At 39.7% G+C, this 18,728-nt stretch overlaps 3 protein-coding genes across 6 annotated transcripts; 2 read left to right on the forward strand and 1 right to left on the reverse strand.

The window, feature by feature from the left end:
* Nucleotides 1–226: 226 nt before the first annotated feature.
* On the forward strand, nt 227–6,662 carry rnaseh2b (ribonuclease H2, subunit B). 2 transcript variants are annotated; one of them, XM_030758282.1, is made up of 11 exons: nt 227–413; nt 683–751; nt 3,373–3,480; nt 4,004–4,080; nt 4,772–4,886; nt 4,965–5,029; nt 5,152–5,257; nt 5,552–5,633; nt 5,713–5,758; nt 6,030–6,107; nt 6,435–6,657. In XM_030758282.1, the coding sequence occupies exons 1-11, from the start codon at nt 350–352 to the stop codon at nt 6,543–6,545; spliced, it is 921 nt and encodes a 306-aa protein (XP_030614142.1). In that variant the 5' UTR covers nt 227–349; the 3' UTR covers nt 6,546–6,657. The 2 variants fall into 2 exon arrangements, with proteins under 2 accessions (XP_030614142.1, XP_030614143.1); XM_030758283.1 differs by lacking the exon at nt 6,030–6,107 and having other exon boundaries at nt 6,435–6,662.
* A 3,057-nt stretch (nt 6,663–9,719) lies between these two features.
* On the reverse strand, nt 9,720–14,165 carry c9h13orf42 (chromosome 9 C13orf42 homolog). The gene is made up of 3 exons (XM_030758814.1): nt 13,755–14,165; nt 13,530–13,674; nt 9,720–10,056 (listed from the first exon to the last, which is right to left on the reverse strand). The coding sequence occupies exons 1-3, from the start codon at nt 14,163–14,165 to the stop codon at nt 9,812–9,814; spliced, it is 801 nt and encodes a 266-aa protein (XP_030614674.1). The 3' UTR covers nt 9,720–9,811.
* A 1,213-nt stretch (nt 14,166–15,378) lies between these two features.
* Nucleotides 15,379–17,421, forward strand: LOC115801100 (uncharacterized protein CXorf21). 3 transcript variants are annotated; one of them, XM_030758811.1, is made up of 3 exons: nt 15,379–15,817; nt 16,098–16,156; nt 16,249–17,421. In XM_030758811.1, the coding sequence occupies exon 3, from the start codon at nt 16,251–16,253 to the stop codon at nt 17,205–17,207; it is 957 nt and encodes a 318-aa protein (XP_030614671.1). In that variant the 5' UTR covers nt 15,379–15,817; nt 16,098–16,156; nt 16,249–16,250; the 3' UTR covers nt 17,208–17,421. The 3 variants fall into 3 exon arrangements, with proteins under 3 accessions (XP_030614671.1, XP_030614673.1, XP_030614672.1); XM_030758812.1 differs by having other exon boundaries at nt 15,405–15,502; XM_030758813.1 differs by lacking the exon at nt 16,098–16,156.
* The last annotated feature ends 1,307 nt before the right edge of the window (nt 17,422–18,728 follow it).

An 18,728-nucleotide genomic window follows, 5' to 3' on the forward strand; every position in this document is an offset into this window, starting at 1 on the left:
GACGTCACCGCGGAACGTACCATTGCTTTACAAGCAGGTGTGACAAGGTTCAATTAAAAGTCGACTATCGACTTTTTTTTGATCTTGTCTCGACGCCATAACATTCATTTCATTTTTATTCACCAAAAATTTTCCCCGAAATAATAAAAAATGGAAGGAAAATGAGCTGACAGTGCATTAATGAACGCAGAGTTTTCTCCTCTGTGACACAAACAGGAACCGAATACCGAGAGGCGCCTTTTCTGAGATCTCGCGCAGAAAGCAGGCACGCGCTTTTGGAAGCCGACACTGTTTTTAGGCCAAAAGTAAAGAAGAAGCAAACTTACTCCGCTTAGCTCAGTTATACTACATGGCTACTAAAAAGAAGCGGACGTCAAACGTAGATAATGACAGCTGGGTTGTCATCGCTCCAGGTGGGTTAGGCAGTGTAGTATGAGCTACCTGTGCTAGCGTGCTGCGTGCTTTCCAAGCAGTTATTAAGCTTTAAAAAGTGTAATAACGGATGTAACTAGTGGTGGTGCTGTTAGCCTTTATGACAGCTATCATGCTTCAGCGTTAAGCTATATGTTAAAAGAGTAAGTTAAAGTTTGACACATTTGTTTTCAGAATAAGAAGGGGCCATATAGGGATGATTTAAATGTGGTGTCTGTCGTGGGCTTGATGCTTGTTTTGATGTCTGCAGACTCTATCAACGACACGCACAAACACGACGGTGATCCAGCTTTTGTGAGACTAAGGAATCCATCAACAGGTCTGCCTCGTTTTTGATCCACTTTGATCTAGCTCTGCAACTTGCTGTTCATGGCAGGATAACGAGACTTTTAGATGAAAGTGAACTGTTATATAAAAGAAGGTGAGGGAAAACTGAGAAACAAATATATTAAAAAGGGGGTTTGGATGATTAAATAACATTTTTTGAAAAAAAATTCAATATTGACTGGGAGAGCTTCAGTTTTATTTATATAGCACCAAATGACAACAAACAGTCGCCTCAAGGTGGTATGTTAGAGAGAAAACCCCAGTAATCACCCGACCCTCTATGAGCAAGCACTTGGTGACAGTGGGAGGAAAAACTCCCTTTTAACAGGAAGAAGCCTCTGGCACAGCCAGGCTCAAGGAGGGACAGCCATCTGCGATGAACAGTTGGGGGTGAGGAGAGGGAGACATGACAAAAGACACACTGTGGAAGAGAGCCAGAGATTAATAATAACTAATGATTAAATGCAGAGTGGTGTATAAACAGAGAGTGAAGAGAGGTGCCTGAAGAAAAAAAACACTCATTGCGTGATTTTGCAGCTGTGTTTCCCTAACTATAAGCTTGTTAAAAAAGGAAGTTTTAAGCCCAATCTTAAAAGTTGAGAGGATGTCTGTCTTTCAAATCCAAACTGGGAGCTGGTTCCACAGACTAGGGGCCTGAAAGCTGAAGGCTCTGCCTCCCATTCTACTTTTAAATACCCTAGGAGCCACAAGTAAGCTGGCCAGAGCAATTTAATTTAGTACTATGAGGTCTTTAAGATAAGATGGGGCCTGATTTTTCCAGACTTTGCATGTGAGAATAAGGATTTGAAATTAAATTCTGGATTTAACAGCGAGCCAATGAAGAGAAGCTAATATGGGAGAAATATGCTCTCTCTTTCTTGTTCCTGTCAGTACTCTTACTGCAGCATTTTGGATCAACTGAATCCTTTTTCAGGGAGCTTTTAGGACAGCCTGATAATAATGAATTACAATAGTCCAGCCTAGAAGTAATAAATGCATGAATTAGCTTTTCAGCATCACTCTGAGACAGGATGTTTCTAATTTTAGAGATATTGAACAAATGCTATGAAGAAGGGAGCTATAACTTATTGATAACAGCAGATTAGGGGCTTTACAGTGTGTATTTTTAACACTGCTGATCACAGAATAAAATCAGTAGGTTAAAATTGTGTGTAGGTGGCTCAGGATTGACATCCTGTTATGTTCAGTGTAGTCTTGACTGTTTCTATTCTCACTACATAACAATTTGTAACCGTTGCATCTAGCCTCAATGCATGCGGTAAAATCTCTCTTTCACAACTTCTGAGTTCAACGCGTTTCTGCCACAGCAGATTTAAGAGATTGGAAGCAGTTAAACTGACAAAGCAGAAATCCTGATCATCAGCTCTGTGCTGTTTTGTAAACAAATCTTGCCACTGTTTGCTTCTTTTATTTTAGATAGTTCATTTCATCAAATTGTTGCTAAATCATAACCTATACCAACTCAGAGCACTTAGCATGGTGATTTTAAGGATATTATTAAGAACTCGGGTGTAATTTGTTATATTGATCTGAACTCAGTCACACTTTTATATCCTCACACCTGGATGTTGTGTTGCTTGTTGGTTTTGTCTTACGGAGCATGCCTCTTTTTGTTTTCTAATTTGCAATTTTTTTAAATTCTTTTGCAAATAATTGATTTTTAATTGATTATTAAAATTTCTGGGGTTCTATAATGAAAATAGTCTTAAGATTTAACTTGACAATAAATCAAAGTATAGTAAAAGTAAAAATTTAAAGATGTGTATATGAAAGTGAGACCATCTATATGCTGTACTGGTCAAAAGTTTCATAACACTTCCATTAGCATATAGTGTAATGTCTCAATATAATGTGGAATAAAAACACGGAACACGTATATATCATATAAAGGTAATTAAAGAATCTTAAATTCCAATTTTTTGACTAATTCACCAACCAAACACAGTTGCGGCATTCCTTATACCATGGAAATGAAACAGTGTTTAAATTTCATCTTAATCCTTCTGCAGGTGTGTTAATTTACTTTCACCTTTAGTCCAGCTGATCCCAGAGCAGGTCAGTCAGGCTGAAATCTTGAAACTGTCTCAGTTTTTATTCTTTTGAAATTTACCATTCTTTCTTCTAATCTTTTGGGTCATTAGTTGCTAAAGGCTGAACTCCAGACCAACCAAGATTCTCAAGATTCTGGTAGCAATACTGTATTCCAACACTACTTCTTGGAATACAGTATTGTCTGAATATTGGATGAGATAGTATAAGAAAGTAGTAGAAAGCTTTACATCAGCCACTTTCATACCCCTGTAAAAGGCTTGTTTTCTGTGAAATGAACACTTTTTCCCCTCAGTTTTGGTGATCTAAACTTTTTTAATCCTTGAGAAGTTTCCCACTTTACTTTGTTCATTCAGTGGGGTGGAAATTGGGGTGTTGTAAAACTTCTGTCCAGTTGTGTATCACATTTAAGACAGAGCCTCAAAACTTGATTTTCTGCTTGTTTCCTATCAGTTGTCTAAACTGGACTAATTCTGTGTTTTGTAAACTGCAGTAGCAGAACTGAAATAACACATTTCCTCATTTAAAAAAAAAATCCTGCAGATGCAGCATCTCTGTATATGCTGGGTGGTGGGGATGTGCAGCTGTATGAGGTCAAAGCATTTGAAGATGATTTCCATTCTTGGTTTGTTGGCCAGACTGTGCAGAGAGGTGGGTCTCATTCCTCATTACAGAGTAAACTCTGAATCAGCTTGATCATAATTACACGTACAGCTATGATGGCTCATTTTAGCTTGAATCCGTATCAGCAGTATTTGATGGAGAAGAGTTTTGCAATCAGAGCTTATTCCAGCTTGTTCCAAAGAAGCCATTTAGAAGCTTCTGGTGCATTGGACGTAAACACTGATAAAATACATAAAGCATATCTATAACATGACATCATACAGCAAGCATCACTGAAAGAAAGGAATTAATCACCAATTACAACTAACTATCAGGTCTGTGATTCACAAACAGGTACGCATACTACATGCTGGTTCAACTGTCTTTGCAACAGTTTTATTATTGAATCAGTAATTTATTGATTAAATTGTTTTAAAGTTCTAGAAAAGTTGATGAAGCTATTTTTTCTACTGCTTTATAGGAGTTATTTAGTCAACTGTCTCGTGACAAAATTTGATCAGGTGCTAATCTTGTGTCTTTGTTTTACCAGTTGTCTCTTTTTGTTTAACAGATGGGAGACTGATCTTTGTAACACCCTTGGATCCTCTCTACCTAATTTTGCCATATTTGATTAAATCTGGAAGAGAGGTAAGAGGCAGACAGCAGTGTTCTCACAACTCTCACGTCTTGTTCCAGTAACGTTTTCGTGTTGATCTTTGTGGTGTAGTGCAGTCTTACACTACCTTTTTGGACCATTCTTCTATTCTATTCTACCATTCTAGAGATGGTTGTGTGGGAAAATCCCAGCAGATCAGCAGCTTCTGAAGTGCTCGGACCAGCCCATCTGGCACCAATAACCACGCCACATTCAAATTCACATAAATCACATTTCTTCCCTATCCATGCACATCTGTTATGATGGTAGAAACCATCATTCATGGGCTACAATACTGCCTGAAAAAGTTGCTTACAGCAATGCCTGCACTGAAAAGCAACCTCAAAAAGAAAGACAGGCTTAATCAAAAGGAGAGTCTAATATGAAGTGAAATTAAACACTTGTCAGTATGTGCAAAGCATTACAGAGACACGAGATATTGTTTTATAATACAGAGAACAGTACAGTAAGCTTACAATAGCCCATGTGAGAAAAAAAAACTTGAATATGTGTATTATGTCAATAAGTTTCTGTGTTCAGAGACAAAATTGCAAAAATAATGTCATTGTCCAAAAAATGTATGGATCTGACTGTACACGGGGAAAGCATATATACTCTAGCATGAAAGGCCCATTATCTGTTTCATCTTTTTTTTTTTTTTGTTCTTATTAATTTGCTGCTCAGGGAAAGTTCCAGCCTGTGGATCAAGTTGTTAAGGATGAAGAATTCCCAGCTTGCTCAAGGCTGCTTAACTGCACTCGTACCCTGGCCTCCTTGCGCCACATTGCTGAAGAAAAAGGTGAAGTTTACTTTTATAGATACTACCATTCATAAAGCTTCAAGGTCAAGCTAAATGCTTTGTTTAAATGTGTTCTAGAGGTGGGAGGCTTGAAGTTTCATCGATACAGTCAAGAGAGGACTATGAACTGGTTAAAGAAAAAGGCACGTATCAAAAGATAACTTTATTTCACAGCGCAAGACGACACAGAACGATCAAGAAAACTATTCAGTGAAAATGCATGCTTGTTTTTGCACAGTGAAACTTTAGTATTTATTTTTTGCAGGTGGAGAGGACCGTTATTGCCCTAAAGAAGAGAAATGTCTCCGTTGGAGAAGGAGTGAAGTCCTCAACATATGTCAGAGTAAAGTCAGAGTCAGACAACCAAGAGGGTAATTTCAGACCACTTCACATTTTTAAGAAAATTCCCATTTCTCAACTATCTAAATGTTCTGCCTCACGGTTAACATGAATAGACATATTTGGGCCTAAATAGTTTTTTTCCAGGATGACTGTTGACCAACAGATGGCAGTAGTGCTGTAAAGTTTTTGTTTATGGATTAGGTTTATTCACAAATCACTCAAACAATCCCCCAACCTTAAGCCTTTAAATCACTCAATCATAAATGGCAGAAATAATCACGTAGGGTTATTTGGTTATTTGTGTCATTCTCTTAATGATACAGAGGACTTCCTACGGTATGCCCATGGCCTGATATCTGAGTACCTCAATGAAGACCTGAGCAAAGCCCTCCTCAGACACTTGGAGTAAGTTAATCATGTTGAGCAAAACAATAAGTATTAATGCACACTGCAGATCAAGCACACCTCTTATTATGCTTCGTAGGTTACCAGAGCTGGTGAGCCCAAAGGAGACAGAGCCTCCTTCTAAGGTATGTTCTCACCTCTCTTAGGTGTAAATAAATGTTGTGTGGCATATTTTCAGTTCTGCTTACTGTCGCAGCTGCCATGCACCCTTTATGTAGTCCTCCACCTCACTCTAAAATGTTGCATGTTTCACAGGAGGAACCCTCTGTCCTCCGCTTGCGTGGGGTTACCTTTAGTTATAGTGTGAGGTCATTAGAGCTTGTAGTGGTCTTTCTGTGGAAATATAGCTTGGTGGTTTTAGTCATGAAAAGCCTGTCTTACTTCCTCGTTTGGCAGAAGCGGAAACTTTCAGACAAGCCGGTGGAGGCTGGAGAAGACTACACCAAATTCAACAGTGCAGACTTTGCGCGGAAAGTGAGTGTATGCAGAGAAGTCTGCTGGAATAGACTAAACAAATGTTGGAGCATCTGGTGGTTTTTGTCTTTGTTGTAATTGCATCATCATGACCAAAGCTGTCATTTGATTCCTGTTAGTTTGGCAAATTTTTTTAAGACCTTGAGTCATTGTTAGTGTAGTTTTTGTTTGGTGACTGCTTTCTTTAAGCTTGGTGTGTATTGTGTATTCATGGGGCTGTGGGCCTTACCTTGTAGAATGAATTGAAGTTCATTTTATGCAATTAATTTCCTGTGGTCTCCATGCAAGGGCGTTGCATTATATCGCTTTTTCTTTTCTGCATTTCAGCCGCCCAAGAAGATGACGGCAGCTCAGAAAAGTCTGGCCAAGGTGGACAAGACAGGCATGAAGCCAATGTCATCCTTTTTCAGCCCCAAAGTCAAAGCAGAAAAGAAATGAATGTTGTTTGTGTCTGATTTGTATATGACATTTCTAATAAAGAAAAAAAAAGTATTTGAAAATATTCTTTTTAAATAGTTTGAAGGTAAAGGGATCATAGGGCATAATTTAGCATTCATTTTAAAATAATAAAATCGTCAAACTATAATGCACTAAAAACATGTTTCAAACATTATTTATCTATTTAAGGTTCTGAATACTTCTTTTGCCGCAAAACTACACAGACTTTCTTTAATCCTACTTTTGTACCTAAGCATTCATGAGTCAGGTATTTGTAACCCTGGGAAAATAAGACTTACTGTATGCCATAAAAGTTAGGTCAGTTAGGCTGTGTTTTATTGAGTTTTCATGTTTGTGACTATTTTAACTTTAGTAATGATAAATACAATAGCTTCAGCTTGTTTTCAGTTATTCAGACAGCCCAATCTTTGGACTTGAACTCCTCGCTTACGTGCAGTACTCTGACTTTGAAAGGAGCCATTGTTACAGTTTTCAGTTGGTTTTGATACCTCAAAGGAATGCAACCTCTCCTTGGGTTTTTCCTGTAAAGTACTGTGCAAAATTCTATATCCAACGCAATAGTTAACCCTCATTTTGTTCAGTTTAAAAGAGACATTAAAAGATGGGTTAAAGTATTCTTTAGCATATCAAAAGAATTTCAGGATGTTTTATTTTAGAGAATGCAAACATTCAAGTTAGATCTTTGAAGTGGCATTGCTATGCAGCTGAAGTCTGCAATCACAGAACACTTTATTACATTACACCTTGTCGATACCTAGTTGGACCCCTTTTTGCCTTCACTCTTGCTTTAATTCTTCATTTAACAAGTTTATAAAGGGATGGACATGGCTAGTAGTACTACTCAAGTATTATTGCTGGTACTAAGGGGCCCAAAGTGTGCCAAGAACATATCATCCACACCATTACACAATCGGCAGCTGTTGATACAACGCAGAAAGGATCCGTGCTTTCATGTTGGCACCAAATTCTGACCCTACCATCTGAGTATTGCAGCAGAAATTGAGACCCATCAGACCAGGCAATGTGTTTCTAATCTTCTTTTGTCCAGTTTTGATAAGCCTGTATGAATTGTAGCCCCAGTTTCCTGTAAACTGCCAGGAGTGGCACCCACTGTGGCCTTCTGCTCCTGTAGCCCATCTGCTTTGAGGTTCAAGGTGTGAGCATTCAGAGATGCTCTTCTGCATACCTTGGTTATAATGAGTAGTTATTTGAGTTATTCTTACCTTCATATCAGCAGTGGTGACTCTTGAGTCTGGGTGAAAATTTACAGGGGGAGCGTCTCCTGTAAATATTTATGATAATTACACTATAAATAATATTAGATTAGACAGACTTTAGTGTCCTTTAGTATACAGCAAGTATACTGAATGACACTGTTGTCCTCCAGGCGTTCGCTGATGTAGGCAGACATAGACATAGCATTCCCATATATGTTGGTGTAATCGTTGTAAGTGGTAGTTGCCCTGAACATGTCCCAATCAGTGCACACAAAGCAGTCTCCATAGCCCCCTCAGACCACACCCTCACCTGCTTCACTGTTTGTTTCTCTCTGATCAGCAGGGGCATATGCTGTAGTAAGCATAACATGTCTGAAGAGCCAAGGTGGAGGTGGGGGGCTGTTCTGAATGCATCCTTGTCTAACGTTTTCACTCCCCTGGTTGCATAAGAACTGAGAGAACTGTTTTCATGTTGGCCTGGTTAAAAGCCCCCACGACAATGAAGAAGCCCTCAGTGTGAGCAGATTGTAACTCACTGATGGTCTGGCAGATGCCTCCTTTGTATTGGGGGGGTGGGGGCATTGTACACAGCAGTGATTAAAACTAAAGTAAATGCCCTGGGCAGATAGAATGGTCAGCACTTTATAGTCAAAAGCTCAAAAGTGGTCTGAATAAACTTCAGACCTTGATGATACGTTCTGTTGAAAATTGTGTGTTTTCATTTAAGTGCCACCTATAAAATCTCAATGAAGTGGCCCCGCCCTGGCATTATGTTTCATCTACATGTGTGAAATTTCTTGGCCTCATGTAATGTCCCACAACCTGAACCCAACAGGTAGTCAGCCATTTGGAATTTAAGGTGCAAGTTTGGTGGCATTTTCACTATTTTCCATTCTTGGACATTAACAGAATAATTCTAGAGATTTAATTGGATTGACTTGATCTTTGAGTTTCCATTGGCAGCTTGCTGAATTTCAATCATTTGCCACAGGACACAAAGTTGTTATATCTCAAATGCACACTGTCCAATCTATCCCAAACTTCACATCCTTGATCAAAGTCTGAGTCTGGACACTTCTATGTGCTGATATTAAGTCACACTCATAATGGGTGTAGGGGGCACTGACATTGGGCTTCAAGCAGTTACCCAGAGATCTGCCATTCACAGGATATTTTCTCTTTTTTAGATCATGTAAACCCTAGAGATGGTTATGTTGGAAAGTCCAAGTGGTTCAGCCGCCATGTTCAAAGTCACTTAAATCATCTTTTTTGCTTGTTCTGGTTCTCAGTTTAAACTTCATCAGGTTGTCTACATCCCAAATGCATTGGGTGGTTCCCATCTGGTTGACTGATTCGATATTTGCGTTAACCAACAACTCAACAAGTGTACCTACTGAATTGGCTTTTTTGTTTAAAGATGCTGACATATGATAGCAGTCTATTTAGATGCAGGTTTAGGGTCCTGGTTTTGTGACTGCTGCGTTTTTCACTTTGAGGTAAGTCTGGGTTCACCCTTGCTTTAATGCAGAGGCACAACAAATGTGTTCTTGAGTAACTTTCGGGAGCTTCCCAAGAACAGTGTTACATGATCCAAGGCTGAATTTCATATTCATGTTAAAGACAGGCAGATAATTACATTTAATGACTCTTGCCCCCAAAAGGAAAGTAAAGCACCCAAAGCTGACTGTCATCAGTTTGTGTATTTGTCTACAGTGGAAGATAAAATGACACTTTAACAGAGTGAAATCCTCAGTAATGTTGTTATTATGACTTGTGTTTTTTTACTGTGACAAGTCCAAGTCTCTGCCAAGAAAAAGTCCAATTTTGGAACACAAGGACTAAAATATATTTCACCAGATGGACAGTTTTTCTTTATTAAAATTATTTTCTTTATGAAAATTAAATGTAATTAAATGTAATGATTTAATCTCCTGTTTTAATCTCATTAATTGTCTGGACAACTAATTTGTGTCTGTCTAAACAAATTAGCAGTGTGGCAGTGCCACTGGTTTCAATGTCCACTAAGCTTCACTGCTTTTTTAATTTGGGCTTGAAGCGCAGTGTCTGGAATGCACTCTCCACCACTTTGGGCAAGTGGATCGGGTTCCTCTGAAGTCGCAGCCTGCTGCTTGTGGACCCGCTCTGTTTCTTCTTCACCGGGGCGCTTTCATTGGCACAGTCAGGAACTGCTGTCTGGCTGGAACCATCCATGATTCGAGGAACTCGCAAGACCCAGTTAGAGTGGAGGTCATGTTCAGCCGTGCTGGAAGCCACTGTGGGAGGAAATGACAACAAGAACCTGAGATGCTGCTGAAAGTAGTAGTTAGTATCTGTGGACTTGACAGCCATGATTAAAGCTGTCTGAAAGGAGCATATCTCCCTTAGCATAGGATGTACTGTCTGAAAGGAGCATTCAAAGCCTAATGTGCCCTTAAACTCATTATTTTCAGATTTGTGCTGTTAAAGGTGATAAATATGAGTGGACAATAACTACTGTATGCTTTGAGCCTAATATATATTCTTCATATATTCTGGTATAATGTTACCTGTGCTTCACAGATAAGGTAACTAATAAGCAGACAAATAAGTTGTTAAATGTACAGCATTTCTCTCCATTGGTGTAAGTACTGTATATAATACTTACAGACTTCATTTTAACTTACTTGTGGGTGATTACAGATGTGCTCCGACTAAAGATGAAGTAGCATGGAGGACTTACACAATGTGACTGTAATGAGTAAGTCTGATAAAGGTGAAATTTGCCCCCACCTGATCACAAAACTGACAGGAAAGTAAGAGAAAACAGTCAGGGCCTTATAGGGTGTACCTTCCACACAGACAAGGGAAAACCTCTGAGTGTGTGTGCTCAGTAGCAGGTGTGTTACCAGGATTTTTATAAGTGGGGTGGCCCCATGATAATATAGCAGCTGTACTGAGGCACAAGATTTAATAGAGCTAGTAAAATATAGTCTGGTTGCAACAGTAGATATACAGTGCCTTGTGAAAGTATTCGTCCCCCTTGAACTTTTCAACCCTTTGTCACATTTCAGGCTTCAAACATAAAGATATAAAATTTAAATTTTTTGTGAAGAATCAACAACAAGTGGGACACAATCGTGAAGTGGAATGAAATTTATTGGATGTGTCTAACTTTTTTAACAAATAAAAAACTGAAAAGTGGGGCGTGCAATATGTTGTGGAGAAGTTCAAAGCCGGATTTGGATACAAAAAGATTTCCCAAGCTTTAAACATCTCAAGGAGCACTGTGCAAGCAATCATATTGAAATGGAAGGAGTAGCAGACCACTGCAAATCTTCCCAGACCTGGCCGTCCCTCTAAACTTTCATCTTAAACAAGGAGAAGACTGATCACAGATGCAGCCAAGAGGCCCATGATCACTCTGGATGAACTGCAGAGATCTACAGCTGAGGTGGGAGAGTCTGTCCATAGGACAACAATCAGTCATACACTGCACAAATCTGGCCTATTTGGAAGAGTGGCAAGAAGAAAGCCATTTCTCAAAGATATCCATAAAAAGTCTTGTTTAAAGTTTGCCACAAGCCACCTGGGAGACACACCAAACGTGGAAGAAGGTGCTCTGGTCAGATGAAACCAAAATCAAACTGTTTGGCCACAGTGCAAAACGATATGTTTGGCGTAAATGCAACACAGCTCATCACCCTGATCACACCATCCCCACTGTCAAACATGGTGGTGGCAGCATCATGGTTTGGGCCTGCTTTTCGTCAGCAGGGACAGAGAAGATGGTCAAAATTGATGGGAAGATGGATGGGGCCAAATACAGGACCATTCTGGAAGAAAACCTGTTGGAGTCTGCAAGAGACCTGAGACTGGGACGGTGATTTATCTTCCAACAAGACAATGATCCAAAACATAAAGCCAAATCTACAATGGAATGGTTCACAAATAAACGTATCCAGGTGTTGGAATGGCAGAGTCAAAGTCCAGACCTGAATCCAATCGAGAATCTGTGGAAAGAGCTGAAGACTGCTGTTCACAAACGCTCTCCATCTAACCTCACTGAGCTCGAGCTGTTTTGCAAGGAAGAATGGGCAAGAATTTCAGTCTCTCGATGTGCAAAACTGATAGAGACATACCCCAAGCGACTTGCAGCTGTAATTGCAGCAAAAGGTGGCGCCACAAAGTATTAACGCAAGGGGGCCGAATAATATTGCACGCCCCACTTTTCAGTTTTTTATTTGTCAAAAAAGTTTGACACATCCAATAAATTTCATTCCACTTCACGATTGTGTCCCACTTGTTGTTGATTCTTCACAAAAAATTTAAATTTTATATCTTTATGTTTGAAGCCTGAAATGTGGCAAAAGGTTGAAAAGTTCAAGGGGGCCGAATACTTTGGCAACGCACTGTATTTAATACGACTGAGTGTTAAGATGTAAATAATGGTGTCTCACACATTCTTTGTTTACAGTTTGCAAAGTAAAGGAGTCAGGGAATGATCGGGAGTGGACCAAAATCAAACCAGTAGCTTGGTTCGATTATAGATAGAGGAGAATCAAATTGAAACAAGTCCCGAGTAACAGAAAACATATTATACATGCTAGAAAAACATTTATCACATAAATGCATCCCCTGCCCCTTTTATCGTTTTTTTCTTTTGGTGTGTTAATTTGCAATCTCAATTTTAACAGTTGATATGGGTCTAATGTTAAACATTTTTAATTTACAACAGTGCTGTACATTTAATTTTGCATTACATTTTGAAGTGGATTCAGATCACTTCATTTGAAAATAAGAGATAGAGAGGATATTGGCTTTGGTGGAGGATTGAGCTTTATAGTTCACCATGATTTGTAAACCTGGAACAAACACAACTTGAGCTATCGAATTAATCTAGTGTAGTTGAGGAGGGATAGTGGATATATTGGACAAAGGATGTTAAATATGGAGCTACCAAGCAGCAGGAAAAGAGGAAAACCTCAGAGGAGGTTTATGGATGGAGTGAAGGAGGTACACGCTAATGGATAGGGAGAGATGGACACATATGATCCGCTGTGGCAACCCCTAAAAGGGAGCAGCCACAAAAAGAAGAAGAAAATGGAGTAGCCTACTCAAAAATCAAATAAACCCAAAAAATTATTCTTGGCCCTCATAAACATGAAACAATAATTTTGAGTAAACTCCAACTGAAATAAATGAAATCAAAGGTTTATTTATTCAAATAATTAATCATTGAGGAAAATATGCTTGGTATAAACTGAATGTATACCAAACAAGAAAATTTCATTTGACTAGATTCCATTAAATTTAACATTTTTCTTTGTACTTATGTAACAAAATGACAGAAAATTTACATGTAATCAAATTACTTAAAGTCAAAATTTTGGATGCAAATAATTTTTTTTAGTGCACCCTTGGTCCCTGTATTCAAACATTCACATACAATACATTTTTACATGTTTGGCTCATTAGGCTATAATACTGGCCTATGAATGCAATGAATATAAGCAAGACAGGCCTATATCCATCCGTTTATCCCTAGCAAATCACAGTAACTATTCTGACCTAACCAATTTATTGGTTAGGTCAGAATAGTCTCATTGCTCTATGACTATCACACGCAAAACAGAATACCCAAACAAGGAGTCAGTGTCTTCATTATTAGGTAGGCGACTGAATTTCTTGTTGGCCATCAGCCTTGTTAAATAACTCACACTCACTTTCGGGATTATTTAAATTAAAGGCTGGAAAGGTTCAAACTCACCAATAAAATCCACGTCTGCGTGCCCATCGTCCGTGTACGGTTTGCGCGTTGGTTCGCTGTCGCAGCTGGAGATGACCGCATCAAAGAACTGCAGAGTGTCCTCCTCGGTGGGGACTGGGGGTGCTGAAGGTTTGGCTCTTGATATCTGTGGTGTAAAATTATAGAAGAAAAATATATCTTTGACATTTCCTTCCATGTGCTGTTGGCTACTTAGTTTAAGCTTACCGGTCCCTCTTTTTTGGGCGGCGGGGGCGCAGGCTTCTTCTTGGAAGAAACTGTGGCCTTAGCGTCAGTACTCTTCAAGTCGCTCACACTCTTTATGTACTGCCTCCTCAGAGCCACAAGTGCTTCCAGGTATTCGAGGCAGTTCTGATTCTGTGAGTACAGCCATATCCTGTCCTCTTGTCTCTGGTAATAGTACAAGGTCGACTCGATGCTCACTGTGCTCTTGCTCCGTTTTAAAGTCGAGCCCGCGGCTGTGTGAGTTTTCTCCCCCACAACGAGCATGGACGTGCTGCGGACCAGCCTGACGGTGCAAGCGTTGTGATAGTCCTGCTCGCCCCGACACCCACCACCATCGTGTCCTCTGTGTCCATGATGGTTGGGACGGAACACATTATTGATCTTCCTGAACATTCCTCTAATGACAGTCTGTCATGCTGACAGACTTGCTCTCTGATTCCCCTTTGTGTGTGTACCATTTATCCATATTTCAAAAAAAAAAAAAAAAAAATTCATATTCATACAAACAAACACATTGTTATCCTTTATGGGAGCTGCAGTCTTTATGATGTCTTTGCTGGAGCTGTTCACCGGGACCAGAAGCTGTCCAGGGTGCTGAAATCGCCAAACTGCTGCCCTGTTGTGCCACAAAAGCAGACCTGAGACAGGTGTCTAACCTGATCTCAGCATGTCTTTAATGTTATCGGATGTTGCTCAGCAACATTGCTGTAGCAACGGGTTGGTAACCCTACACTTTGTACTCCCATTACTGAGCAGCAGACCTGGGTCAGATTTCTTAACTCACAGGAGATTAAGTGGACAAAATAAACAGAGCCAGCAATGAAACTCTGGGCCTTTTAGTTTTACTGGCTATAGCTGTGAATCCACCCGTTTACACACCTGATACTAGACAAAACAGAAGATAATAATAAGCACATGGCTGCATTTACAGATGGGTTTAATTGCTCCAATTTTGGGGGGGATTTGTGGCTTTAAAGACTTAAAATGACTAATTCGGCTGAACGAACAACCCGGGTCTCGTAACAACCTCGAGAGTTTATGATGTTGACTCATATCTTAGGTTTCCTGTCCTAATTAATAATAAAAACTTTCTCTCATGTTTCATGTGCAGCTTTTGTTAGTGTTCCTTGTCACAAGTGGAGGAAGTCTAAGCAGAAAGGAGTCATTCAAGCTGACAAGGGGCTTTCGTCTCGGAAAAATCCAGGCCATCAATAACAGCTGAAACCTTTCAACACTTTCACCACATATCTGATTGAGACTTAGGTTTGCTTGAGTGTACACTACAGACAAATTTGAGCCAAGTGAGGGAAAAAGGAAACTGTTTCGCTGGTGACAGTTCAGTACTGTATGCTGACGAACAGGCTAAGGAGGAAATGTTGATTTGTGGTCACATAACTGAGCATGACGTTACCACTTCTACTTTGCTGTGGACACAGATGATGGGGAAAAAGATGTTAAGCTCTAAACAACAATCAACACTCAATTAAAAAAGGCTGTTAAAATTTCGAGGCAACTCAAAATCACATCAGAATATAAAAACAGGAACCAGTTATCTGGAACTTTCAGTTTCCTTATATTTTTATCATGTTAAGCATGACTTTCTTTTCTGCTTTCAGCCAAAGCTCAGTCACACACCTGCTTTGCACAGAAACGAAACATCGATGGTTTCTTTTTGCAGTGTGCACGCTGCCTTGCTGTCATTCATCATCCACCATTTCACAGTTGCAGAGGTAAGTGCATCTTATTCACGTTTGCTGAGTAGAAAGGAATTATATAATTAGGGAAAATACCAGCTAAATCCTAAAACCACAACGTATGAATTGTTAAGATCATGAGTTGAAATGATCAGAGCAGATGTTAATGCTAAGTTTACAGAATTAGGATCAAAGTGAAAAGTGATATTCCCACTTCCTTTTTGGGTGGTATAAAGCAACAACCACACATAAATAGAGACATATTTGCACATGTTCAGAGCACTGCTTCAGGACTTTTGGCACCAAAACACAGGTGTACAGCTGATGTGGACACTGTGATTCAGATCTGAGGTAGGAAGATGATTCTTTTTGACAAAGATGAAGATGATAAAGATGAATTATTTTTGGAATTTGTAAACCAACATATTTTTCTGTTATACGTAGCTCATTAGCAGCAGAACTCTAAATCATTTTAAACTTGTCTGAGATGACTGAAACAGGGATCAGTCATGCAGTGTGAATAATCTAGTGCTTGTTGTAAAGTTTATGGTAATTTTTCTGTCATTGTTTCTTTTGTCTCATTTTGGTGCCACTATTCAAATACATACCATTTGTATGCATTGAAATAAAGGACCATAGCGAAGGGTGCTGCAAATGCTATTTACCTGGATATGAATCAACATTAAACAGGTGAATAACTGGTAAAAGTAGCATATTATCACATATTGTGTCCCCTTTAATCTCACTGCTCACAGCTTCTGAGTATGTGTTCTTTCTTGCAGCCATGCTTTGTGAAGGCAGATTGTTGAGCATGACCTACTGTGAAATAGAAGGGCTGGACTCTCTTCCTTCTCAGCCAGCTTTCCAGAGTGCTTATGGGCCACAGAAAACAGCTGCTACCCTCACACCAGGTTCCACCAGACGCACTCCACTTGTTCATCATGATTCCCCGGAGCAGATGACTAACGAAGACAACAGAGGAGCTTCAACTGAGTTGTACATTTCTCCTTTGCAGTCCTTAAATCTCCAGAGAGCTGATCTAGGCAGACAGATCTCGTCAGAGATAGAGATCCCAGCTCAAGCTCACTCAGGTGGTGATACCCCTTTCTTGGTTCCCTCCTATTGTCAGAGCATTTGCAAAAACTACAGTGACCTTCACATTGCAGGCGACCAGGTGATGCCTCTCTCAGCTAATAATTGTGAGCTGCGGGTTTGTGCCGATGACCCAGATGTCGGCCCCTTCATCCAGTCTTGTGATGTACCCCCAGCTGTGGAAGATTCTCTCCAAGGACATGAAGCTCGGGATGGGAGGCCATATCCACTGAGGGGAGGTTCGAATAGGTGGAGGCTGGGAAGCGGCCGCGATCGGAGCTTTTTGCTCCAGGAGCATGAAGGTCCATTTTCCAACTCCCTTCTTAATCACTACCTGGAGCAAAAACTCCTGGATCTGTATCAGCAATACATGATGGAGAATATGGCAAGAGAAGGAGCCCCTGGTTCGGATTCTGACACAGGTGCCATTTGCCATTTACTGGGCTCAGAGCTGGTCCTGACCAGCCTGGATCAGATCACTTTGCAGCTCAGCCGGGAAGGTAACATGGAGGCTGGCTTGGCCAAGGACATGGTCCTGAGCTGCTTGCTGCGGGTCGCCGGTGATATGCAGTCAAGTGAGATCAGCACTCCGCTTCTGCAAATTTCAAATGAGGCATCCAGGGAGCAGCTCACAGAGAATAATGAGTAACTCCGGAACTCCTTCTTTCATTTCTACCTTTCATTTTAGTGTAACACTGAAAAAACAGGATGGAACTGATTAACACATTTTTTTCTTTTATTAGCTCTTCAGTTCCAAGTAGGATTATACAGTAATTACCTGGAGTATGTGCTGTATTTATGCATCATAAGTTTAAATTGCAGTAATTCCACTGGCATCTGTTCTAACCTGTTTTTGTGCAGCCTCGCCTTTCGAAAGAAACAATAAAAACAGGAACTGAAAACTGAAACTGCTATTTCCCCTTTTTCAAAGAACATTGGCATCTAACAGAACAACACATAATCAAAAACAGTATGCTGCCCCTTTATTTATTACAGCTACATCTATTGACATTTTGTGTAATTGATTAGATTTGAATCTCTCTCTGCTATAAAGAAAACACAGCTATATATGATCAAACTAGATGGTAAGATGCTGAACATGCAAGAAAAATCCATTCTAGGCTTCACCTTCGTTAGCTCTGCTACAAATAAAGGCAGATGTAACCAGGGGCCTTATGAGCAGCTTACACCCCAGCCCCTCGATCGGGGCTAAGGAAGGCTAATTCATAATGTTTGAGCCATATGAATAGAGAACACACATTTTAACAAAACACATTTTCTGTTAATTTAAATCATCATCCAGGAGTGCAATTGCTCCTTAGGAATGAAAAGAAAAACTCTACAAGCTGATTTTTTTCCCCTGCTTTTCCTTGAACTCAGTCATATATTGAGGACAAAGATGCGTCAAGACTGGTGAAAAACATTTAAAGAGAACAAAGGAACTTATTCTCTTTTCTTGCACATAACCTTTCCCCCTAGTGACTCATCCACAGCTTCATATCTAACTCTTGATTAAATTACTTCTATTATGATCTAACTTATGAATACTCTCTCTGTCAGTGTATCATTTTACATGTTATGTAGTCAATTAGAAATATTTAATAATCCCTAAGGGTGCTAATGAGTTTATATAATTGTCCTTTTTGTTGGCTCTCAGGTGTTGAAACTAGTGCACCGAATACTACAATTCATGAAATACATTTAGATTATGGCTTAGGAAGGGAAGTGATTCCGGCCTCTTTAAGTAATCAGCATGGATCAGCAAGGATCCCTTTAAAAATCAGTCACCTGAAGCAGCATTTTACGTTAAGCAGTAGAAAAAGGCTCCGCTCGGACTGTCTGCTGTTCTGACCTACTCCCACAAACCCTTTTGATCTTCAGCAAACCCATTCACAGCCAGACCCAGTGCTTCATCCTTCATCACTGCTGCGCTCAAATACACTTTCATATACTGATGATCTGTTGTTTAACCTCTGACTTCTCTTCAGCTACACAAATAAATTTTATCCAGTTTCATATCCCCAGTTACTGACTTCTTTCAGTTGTTCTCATCTGTTTTAAACTTAAAAAAAGAAGAAGAAAAGTCATAATATATTTTTATTTTTGCTCTTTTATCATGTTTTTTTCCATGTTTGCGTGTGCGTCAGTTATTATACTTTATTTTAAATTA

The sequence above is a fragment of the Archocentrus centrarchus genome, chromosome 21 (assembly GCF_007364275.1).
Source record: "Archocentrus centrarchus isolate MPI-CPG fArcCen1 chromosome 21, fArcCen1, whole genome shotgun sequence".
In the NCBI taxonomy this organism is placed as follows: domain Eukaryota; kingdom Metazoa; phylum Chordata; class Actinopteri; order Cichliformes; family Cichlidae; genus Archocentrus; species Archocentrus centrarchus.